The sequence below is a fragment of the Haliotis asinina genome, chromosome 8, assembly GCF_037392515.1.
Source record: "Haliotis asinina isolate JCU_RB_2024 chromosome 8, JCU_Hal_asi_v2, whole genome shotgun sequence".
Classification (NCBI taxonomy): domain Eukaryota; kingdom Metazoa; phylum Mollusca; class Gastropoda; order Lepetellida; family Haliotidae; genus Haliotis; species Haliotis asinina.
In genome coordinates, this window is record NC_090287.1 from 21614502 (window position 1) to 21625206 (window position 10705).

The 10705-nt window shown below is 39.5% G+C and overlaps 1 protein-coding gene across 2 annotated transcripts; it reads left to right on the forward strand.

Annotated features, from left to right (window-relative positions):
• The first annotated feature begins 558 nt into the window (after positions 1-558).
• LOC137294155 (uncharacterized) lies at positions 559-9707 on the forward strand. Of its 2 annotated transcripts, none has more exons than XM_067825137.1 (5): positions 559-2868; positions 6439-6675; positions 7801-7920; positions 8158-8334; positions 9237-9707. In XM_067825137.1, the coding sequence occupies exons 1-5, from the start codon at positions 2808-2810 to the stop codon at positions 9491-9493; spliced, it is 852 nt and encodes a 283-aa protein (XP_067681238.1). In that variant the 5' UTR covers positions 559-2807; the 3' UTR covers positions 9494-9707. The 2 variants fall into 2 exon arrangements, with proteins under 2 accessions (XP_067681238.1, XP_067681239.1); XM_067825138.1 differs by lacking the exon at positions 559-2868 and adding an exon at positions 5997-6179.
• The last annotated feature ends 998 nt before the right edge of the window (positions 9708-10705 follow it).

Consider the following 10705-nt stretch of genomic DNA (forward strand, 5'->3'; position numbering starts at 1 on the left):
TGGGGCTGGTTGGGAGAAATGGGGCGGTTTACCTAATCATTCATAAACTTCTAAATTTATTTCATCCCTGTGTCTTAATCATCAAATATTTTAACAATGACAGAATGTGATAAAAGAAACTGCCACAAGCCTTCCACTTGCCAGTCCAAACAACACGTGTGTCCTTGTATTATATTAATGTGGAGATTGCGCTAGTTATCAAAGCTGTATGCCCAGACTGCCTCCATGTAGCTGGAATATCGCTGAGTGCGGCGTTAAACACTATACCAACCAACCTTACTCAAATCGGAATGCATTGCACAATGTCAGAGCGATAAATGGGACATCATATTAATCACTGTATCGTCTGGTCCAGACTCGATTATTTACAGACGCCGCTATATAGCTGGAATATTGCTGACTTTGGCATTAAGTAATATACCAACCAATCTTGCTCAGGTCGGAATGCAGTGCACAATGTGATAGGTGCGCCTCCTCCTATCATCCCCTGCATGTTATTTCCAAGGGGAATTCCCTTTGAAAATTCCCCTCTAACTCGAATGCACACACTTGCTGCCTGCGCCATTCACGAAGTGCGGCTTCACCTGCAGCTTTTACCGTTATGGAACACGTCAGCATCTTTAGAATCATTGCAGGTAAGAAATGTTACTTTACAAGGTGAGTGAGTGAATGCAGTTTGAGCTGTTATTTAGCAGTAGACAGCCACCACTGCACAAGCCATAATACAAAAAGTACATGTAAAAAATATTTACATGTTATATAAAATATAGTATGTCAAAATATAAACAACAGGCAGGAAGAAAGCAACATGGATGTTAAAACAAGTTTTGAAACGACAAACTGACCGTGAGGACAGAGCTCGTTTGGTGTAAGGGAGATAACTCTTTATGTAGACGGCCATCACCTTTCAAAATCTGTGAATCATTTATTGTGCGGTTCTGCATCCATTAATATTTATCCATTTATAATGTTAATTCTGTTGTTCTGTGAATTCATGCTTAATTTAATGTTTGATTCCACATATAGCCTTCCACAGGAGCCACAAACACATTAGATATTTTCACTAGGGGAATTCCCTAATGTAAAACCCCTCAGTGGTTCCCCCGCACGCGTTCTGCTCACTACACGGGCAAGGTTAATTTCCACGGAGCAAGGCTTCCTTCATGATGTTAATCCACATCACTGCCACAGTCATCACAGGTATGTGTTTAGGGAACAACAATCAATAGGAGCAAATCCATTTCATGTAACAATCATTGTGTAATTTACATGTTTTATGTACTTCAAGTTCTTGTTACGATTAAATTGATAACACACTATTATGTCGTAGTAGTTTTGTGGGTACTTCAATGAACGAGTGATGACTGTTTTACGACAATACTACAGCGGAGGTCAAAACAGATGGATTGCACACATTGTACCCATGCACGGAATCGAACTCGGATCATCAGCCTGAGGAACTAACAAAACGTTGTTAGCTCCAGGTCATCATCCTTTTCTGGATTGTCAGAAGTAATATATCAAAACATATATAGAGTATATATTTTCACACTTACAGCACAACTTAATGAGAGTTATAATGGATATTATATATGTCACAGGTGCCTTGATATATTGTGGATATGCATGCATTTAACGAGGGGGGTTGTTGTTAGATATGCACCTACAGGGGAACCATCGGAAATCATTGTATCTTTACAGTCGTTGTAAGTAAAGCTGAGTTAGTGAATACAAAACTTGTGATGATCTGGGTTAGAATTAAACTTCAACAACCCGTGCTTGTCGTAAGAGGCGATTAACGGGATCGGGTGGTCGGGCTCGTTGACTTGAGTGACGCATGTCATCGTATCCCAGTTGCAGAAATTGATGCTCGTGCTATTGATCATTGGATTGCCTGGTCCAGATCCGATTTTTTTTACAGACCGCCACCATATAGCTATAATATTCCTGAGTGCGGCGTAAAACTAAACTCAGCCACACACTACTGAATACAGTCCCAGCTCTAACCTGCCTCGTACTAATGTGTTGTTAAATAATAAACATATTTGATTATCAATAATCTCTTCTTATTTTTTGAGAAAATTGAGTTTATCAGAAACTAAGTTCATTAATAAAACATACAATAAATACAAAACTGTATTTTTCTTGTCAAATAACAGTTTTCATCTCGTCTCGTGTTCTCATACGGTCAACATTTTCACTCATGGCTTAAGAAAATAAATACTTTTACAGGTTATATGACGAGATGTTTGTATATGTGTAGGGTGGGTGGGGGAGAGGGGGTGGAGAGGAGAGGTTGTGGACCGCGTATTTCGGAATCTGTAAGTGATGATACGAAAGGAACATAAATACAGATAACTTTATTTGTGAAATAGTTGACGATAGGATATGGAAACTCAAGGATGAAAGACACACCTAAACCACGTGCAGCAACTTTGCTTCACGTTAGAAAATGTCGGATGTAACCATGTGACCCTATAACTGTATGATAACTAACAACAACTGTCTAATTACTCTTGTATCATAATTGGTTATATTATAAATTCGTTGTGAAATATTCCAAATCCAGTACCTTATTTTTTTATAAATCAATGCTAACAGTTAGGAGCTGAGATAACCAACTGCTCTAAGGCGCTGTTGTGGTTCCCCTAGGGAAAGTCCCTTGAAAAGCTCCGCGTCCGGAGCTGCATCTTGGGCAATTGCCAACCCCGATGTCATGGCAACCGCTTGTGAAAGGGGAAGCCCCTCCGTGAAATCCCTCACAAGATTTATACCGCCACACTTTCATCAGACGAGACACACACTTGATGATGTTCGTTTGTGAGGAAATGAGGATGATATTCTACACCAGGGCACTTTGTCTTGCAGGTATGTCTGAACTAATTCAAGAGAATAACTTAATACGTAAAAATAGTGTTTAGAGATGCGTAATTTACAAGTGTATGTGTGATTATACAATACAAATATGATTTAACAATTTGTGTTGGAAGATTTGGTAAATACATGCATAATCAATCATAAAGTTCTCTGGTGCACATTCCTGTAATTTAATCTGTGTGCGATGACATTTTAAACGTCTTTATTTACAGATGGACAAATATATGCAAGTCATAGAACATATGAGGTCATTAATGTCAAAGCAGTAAATACTCCCCTAATACATCCAAGGACACTTTTAGTCTATTGACACTGGGCGACTGATGCAATCGTATCCCTTTATATATTTCTTATTTATTGCTTCATCAATATAATCAATTTGCCTATTCAGAATATTTATACTCTATCATAATTGTGCAGCTCGCTTAATCGACAAGGTATTGCTACAATGATATATATTAGAAAGCAGTCATATAATACCAGATCGATATTCAATATACGTTAAGTACATATTCATATCACTCACTGATTACATATAATTACTAATGTGGATTAATGTCGCTTGTGATTGTACAAGATGTAACTCTTTGATAATCGCCTCTAACGTTGTATATATTTTTAATGTATGTATGTATGTATGTTTGTATGTATGTATGTATGTATGTATGTATGTATGTATGTATGTATGTATGTATGTATGTATGTATGTATGTATGTATGTATATATATATGTGTGTGTGTGTGTGTGTGTTTGTGCGTGTGTGTGTGTGTGTGTGTGTGTGTGTGTGTGTTTTGGTGTCCATATATAAACAACACATCATGCAATGATTATATTATATCGAACTCCTTATGGGTGGATATAACAGAGCTTTATGTTGTCCCCAAATTACAGTTGTAAAGGTTTGCCTCAAAATTTAAAGAAATGATGATTGAAGCAATTTACCCAGTTGGGGGAACCCCCTATGACGCCATATTAGTGAACCGATTCACTTGCGCAGTGTTTTGGAACGTTCTGCGACCCTTATTTGCTACCAGCAGCAGTGCATTAAATCGAGACAGAGTTTCACAATAGACTGTCGCGGTTTAACTAAAAAAGACAGAATGTCAACAGCCAATGTGTCAAAACACGTCTGAAATATGGGGCCTTGTTCATAAGGCGATATAATTAGTGAATACACCTGTTCAGCTTGTGATCAGTGACATTTGCACGTGTCAAGGTGTCCGTATCGCACAATACGAACTGCTCATGAGCGAAAGAGATCGACCTAAAGCTTACTATTGTCAGTCCCAAAATATACACGGCACATACCAAACTTGGTCACATAAATATCTTATCTGTGCACTGAGGTCGGAAATTATGTTTGCATGTGAATATCAATTAGCAGTTGTTTTTGCAATGACTACACGAATTCATTACAACAATGAGGTGATTTGACTATCTATCAGAACAACTAACCATCGTCCTTTCTACACACCTCAAATCAACAGTACTCCAAAGTGTATCATAACGATATATGGTGAACTTGGAAGATCTCATCTGTCTCAAGTTATCAATGAAATCATTTCTGGGTAGAATTCTGTCTTTAAAAATATCTAAATCAATCAGCAGTCATCACTTATAAAGGATTTTTAACGATACTTTAACGGGAATATGTAAACATACATGTTTAAAATATATGAAACGAGTTTTGACGAAATTGGCTTCAGTATTAACAAGGGGATAACACTAAGTTTCAAATTCAAGACTACCATAACATACAAAGGACAAACTAACATCATTATGGGCTCACGGTTACCTGCGCTAAATACATTTTCTAAACTTAAAGATTTAACTTCAGTTTCAAACAGATGATCGTAATTGCCATTAACTGAAACCCATTAAATGGAGATGAATTCACAATTTGCATAGCTACCCGTCATTTGAGCAAGGGAAAAATTTATTCATAACCAGTATTGTATGTAATATGTCTAAAATGTAGTTATTGGTTTTTATGAAGTCGAATATTAGACCATAGTAGCACTTGTGGAAAATGGTAACGATAAAGTTAATCCATGAAAGTTTCTTAAAATTTCCATGTACTGGTTCAATAAAAACACATTTTTGTAACATAATTGTACAGTTGTGACACTGGTAGTCAGTGTATAGGCCATGTAGTTCGGTTATTCTAAATTTACTTCAGGTGTTTAGTTCTGTAAGGAAACTAAGGCTTATATCTGAGCTCAGTCTTTCTTTCTGCTAGCAGTATTGTGCAAGGATCAAGTTACTTCTGTATCCTCAGAACAAGTGTATGCCTTATATTTATGCTGAGACATTATTCATTTGACGGATTCATATAGATATAAATCATCTACTATTCCTGTCTCACGTTTTTGCTAAATGATTAAGGCCAATGCCTAAAGATATAAACAATAATATTCGTGAAACAATGTTTGATGACAATGAATCATTTTACAGTCGGAGTATTGCGCTATCTGTCATACCGCTCGGACAATAATTATACCGTTTCTTATAAAAAATTGTTTATGTGATAAATACATAGGAATATCACACATATATTTCCAAGTTATCATTGAAATGTACCCTTCTATAACGCACAAAATCTGGCAACATACAATGTTCTTACCAGAACACTACCTTGAGGGACGCCATTCTCGTCCCCATTAACACACAGGTACACGGCCTCGCCTTCTGTCTTTATAACGCATAACGAAATTGTTCATCTAGAAGCCACTGTTATCTTCACATTGTCACAAGCTGACACAACGTTTACATCCTTGTCACCATGTTATCCATACAGTGATAGCCTGATAACACACACTCTGTTCCAGGGCAACATGACACGAAATGTTGTGTGATCTGTGACACACATTCACAAATGTAAGTTCCTCATTATAACACGATCTTCTCCTATCGGGGATTCCACATTTAAGCCCACTTATTTGAATCTCTTAGGATAAAGAAATTCAATAAATTTCCAGACAGCACATGCAGACAATATTTACCTTTTCTCAACTCTAGCAGCTCAATTGTCCCTACCCGCCAAAGAGAAATCTGATATGCTCTGTGTGCTATGTGTTGCGCAACACTATTAACTGAAAACAGGTTTTATTACCCTTGCGTTAGATCGTAGTTGGTTGCTATTCAGTTGACACTACCTCGGCCGGCTTACGATATCTCGCCAGCGTTTCGACTAACTCCAATACTACATTGTAGTCTTATCACGGGGGGATTCTGTGAATGAACTTACTGTTTTGGAATAAAGTCCGGATTGTTGGGGTGACGATTTGATGCCACCAAGACAGTAATGATCAGTTATTTATGGAATATTATGACTAACCCCAACACTGTATACAAACACTACGAAAGGAGTCGGGTGTGGTTAAACTACAGCAACGCAGTCTACCACCTCTCTAGTGGCACTGTCTCCATTATCGTTATTATTTGGCGGTCACAGAATGATTGACATAGATTGTATAATAATTATGCACCCCTACAACGACGGCAAAGTTATCTGTCATGTTTTCTGGCAACATAAGTTATCTGTCATGTTTTTCTTTCAGTCTTGGTTGCGCTCTTCCGAAATGTCTGCAGTGCTACTGGTACCATTCCACCAAACACAACGCAGCCCTATTACTTTCCTTGTGGCATGGACCGGTGCCTCGTCAATTTCCAGTACTGTGACAAAGGACGAAGTATTGACCCAAAGCAGTGGATCTGCAGTCCATGCACCGAGATTGAGCACTGGTGTGAGAAGGACATAGCCCGGGTGCCAAGAGACTGTCTGGGTTACTGCGAAGGTACGTCACTTTGTTTGTTGGTTGACACTGCACTCATCATATATTTGAACTACATAGCGGTGGTTTGTTAATAATCGATTCTGGAGCAGACAATCCAGAGATCAACGTCATGAACATTGGTCTATGCAGTTAGGATATGGTGATATCAACCAAGTTAGCGAGCCTGACCTATCGATATCGTTAGTCATACGACAGGCATGGGTTGCTGAAGACGTATGGTAGTCCGGACCTTCAGTGGACATATGTAATCCTTTAAATACACCTTCCGTACGCTTATTTATTATACGACCCGAGAAGGTCCCGGGGTAGAATAAGCCTTCAGCAACCCACGCTTGCCATAACAGGCGACTATGCTTGTCTTAAGAGGCGACTAACGGGATCGGATGGTCAGGCTCGCTGACTTGTTTGACATATATCATCGGTTCCCAATCTCGCAGATCGATGCTCATGTTGTTGATCACTGGATTGTCTGGTCCAGACTCGATTATTTACAGACCGCAGCCATGTAGCTGGAATATTGCTGAATGCGGCGTAAAACTAAACTCACTCGCTCATTTATTATACACGAAGTGACAGGACAATGTCTTAAAGGCATTGTTCAACTGGGCCTAGATTTTCGAAGCTCGCTTAGACACTCGTATGTTAATGGTTATGTATCGCCCTTATGACTATCTTAGCGCTAAGAGAGCTTCGAAAATCAGGGCCCTGGGCTGTATAATGCGAAAACATATATTCTCGATTTTCCAACAAAAGAGAGTCATTTGGGCGCAAAGGGCAAAATAGTGGTGATTAGTGAGTTGCTGATACTTTGAAGATATTTAATCATTCACAGCAGTAAGCGTGAAGTGTCCGGATACATAGGGTCCACCTGGGCCCCGTTCCTCAAGGAGACCGCAGTGCATAGATGACGTCACTACCATACTTTAGCATAGAATTATGACAGTCGCAGCGCTACGATCGATTTGCGACACGAGACCAATACCAACAAAGTTCACTACAAATGCATCACGTAATCGTTCATGAGGCACGTGTTTCAGATTAACTGAATTTCACTGTTTAAGCTACTAGAAGTTTAGAAAGCCGAATGTATTGTTTAACTGACACAAATGACCTTTTGTGTTACAGCCAAGAGATGCAAGGCCTCCATGAAGACCCTCGAGTCTAAATACAGGGAGCAGAACCACCCCCGGGGTGATACAAGTCGTCGTGATGCTGTTGTACCCCGTGGCGAGACCAAGACACTGAGTATGTATTGTGTTACGGCTATCCAAGTGTTGTTGTGTGTCTATGCTCATTTTCAAGAGGAACGGGTGGACAGCTCCATAATTGTTTCAGAAAACGCTTCTGTGATCATCATTTTATCATTGTGGTCACATTTCATCAAATCTGCTCGGGCGTAACAGCTGATTCTGACATTCACTTATATGTTTATCTTTATGTGTTTTTGTAAACATGCCATTCATTGTGTGTTACATGTTTCAGCTGGTCTGGAGAGGTTTTTGGCCGAAATTAGCATCGTCGTGGTGTGTGTGTTCACACTTCTCGTTATCACCGTCGTCGGTTTGGTTGCTCTCACTTTGCGACAATGTAGGAGAAACAGCGTGAGGGGTAGTGCTGTAGACACGGAGATGGGAGCTCGCCTTATGGAGTTAAATCCAGGTGAGCGAGAATGTACAAATGAATTGACTAACGTGCTATTGGATTAAATTTATTACCATTGGAACAGTGTTCCATGCCGTTATATAATCTGAAATAATTTGGTGGCTAAACATGGCATAACGAGGTTTGGATGCTAATGTCAGGTAAGTGTATAGTTTCAACAAAGCAGATACTCACTCTCATTACTGACAGGACACTGTAGCATTAACTGAATCTGTTAATAAAGGCGTTGATCCATATCTTTTATATTGAAGGAAAACCAAGTTCTATGGACAGTCAACTTCTGTATTGCAATGAGTGCGACGTTTCGGTGTAGGTGCAAACAGTTTTATGGTCACTTGCTTGATAACAGTGTTAATACACGGACGCTTCGCCCTCATTGCAATAAAGAAGTTTTCTACACAGAGAACTTGGTTTTCCTTCATCTGTATAATGTCTAAAGTGCCTCTTAAAGAAGTCTCTTAAACTGTCTGCGTGAGTGAGTGAGTGAGTTTGGTTTTGCGCCGCTTCTAGCAATATTGCAGCGATATCACGGCGGGGGACACCAGAAAATGGTTAAACTGTCTGAACTTCACATGGAGATAACATGACCGTTATATGACAGATTCGTCTTCAGCAAGCCGTGCTTGTTGTCAGAGATAACAAACTGAACTCATGGGTAGTCAGCTGACTTTGAAGACAGGTCATCGTATCCCAAGATCGATCCTCATGATGTAATTACTGTACTGCCTCAGATTACATACAGACAGTCGTCATATAGCTGGAATATTGCAGTGTGCAGTAATAAATTACAAAATACATAATACATAGCATAATGAAAGCAGGAGATTCGTCCCATATCTTCAGAGAGGGAAATGATTACATAATATTGGCAGAACTACATACATGTGACCATCTTTCAGATAGCCACGATCCACATCCGACTATCAAGAAGTTGAGTACCACTGGCACCCAGACCGACTCCACGGGACTGCTAGGAAGTGCCAGTGACCACACAAACCAGGTCGAGTTTGTTCAGCCCAGCACTAAAGGAGCACACGGAATTCGGGTCCTTCCTTCCGCCACTGTTTCTGTTGACAACAGTGGCAAAGACTGTACTGAGGATACCACATTCCTGGATCGTGAACCAAATTCGGCATTTCTAACAAATTTATCATAATTTATAAATTTAATACTCAAATTGTCATGACTGAGAGGAGCACGTGATCTGGCTTGGGTAACGGTGAAAGTAAATAATTCTGCATTCCAAACGGTGAAAACAATAAACTGCCAAAAGAAACAGTAAAATCTCATTCTAATGAGACTGGGTTTCTTACAAGTGAATGCTTTACCCTCTTTAGCGAATCTTTGATGATAAAAATTATTAAAAATCATTTTGTGGAACTTTTTTGATTCATCACTCACAAGAACAATTTGTGTGGGACGAGGCATTACCACCAACATCAAGTCAGCAAATGGGGACCAAACATGGAGCTTGTTACAAAATTAGTTCAAGTTTATAATGTCCCAACAAATTGAAATACAGGTATTTACTTTATTAATTTGGTTTAACGTAGATGACATTTTAGTATATCACATGTGTAAGTGTGTGTGTCTGTGGAAATTTCAGACATTTACCCCTTTTCTGAAAGCCAGGAGCATGATCTGGAGATGACAAACCCATACCACAGGCATGACAAAGGGAAGCAACTCTGTATAGTGAAGCTGTGACACCTCACACGACTTGGCCACTCATATATTCACTCCTCAGTTAGCATTACTGGGACGAGTGTGAGTTTACAAATATTAGAGAATTATCATGGCAGGGGAACACCAGAAATGGGCTTCACACATCATGCCCATGTGGGGAATCGAACCTGTCTTTGGTGTGATGAGTGAACACTTGAATCACATGGCAAATTACTACATGGGGAAGTACAATAGCTTAAGTGTTCGCTTGTCACACTTCGCTGCTGGGTTTACTTCCCAACATAAGTACTGTTTGCAAGGTTTGTTGCTTTCACTTTTCGTGAATACTGCTGAAAGAGATACAAAATCACAGTCACTTAAATACTTTTGTGATTCAGAGAAGTCCAACATCAAAGTACTGGATGATATTGAAAGTATTCTCTTGACCAGTATCTCTGTGTATTGTTCCATTTACTTATACAGTGAGCATAACATCCCCAACCTCTCATTTTACTTTGTGGCAGGATGGCAGCGATTCATGAATGTAGTCACCTTTGTAACTAAGCGTGTGTGTGAAGTATGACTATATGTGCATAATTACTGGCAAAGAAGGATAAGTTGAGCAGCGGCCTTACAACTGATCTGTATTAGCATGCATGAGTGCCGCTCCTTGGCACTTACAATTGTGAGCGAAGGCGCCCCA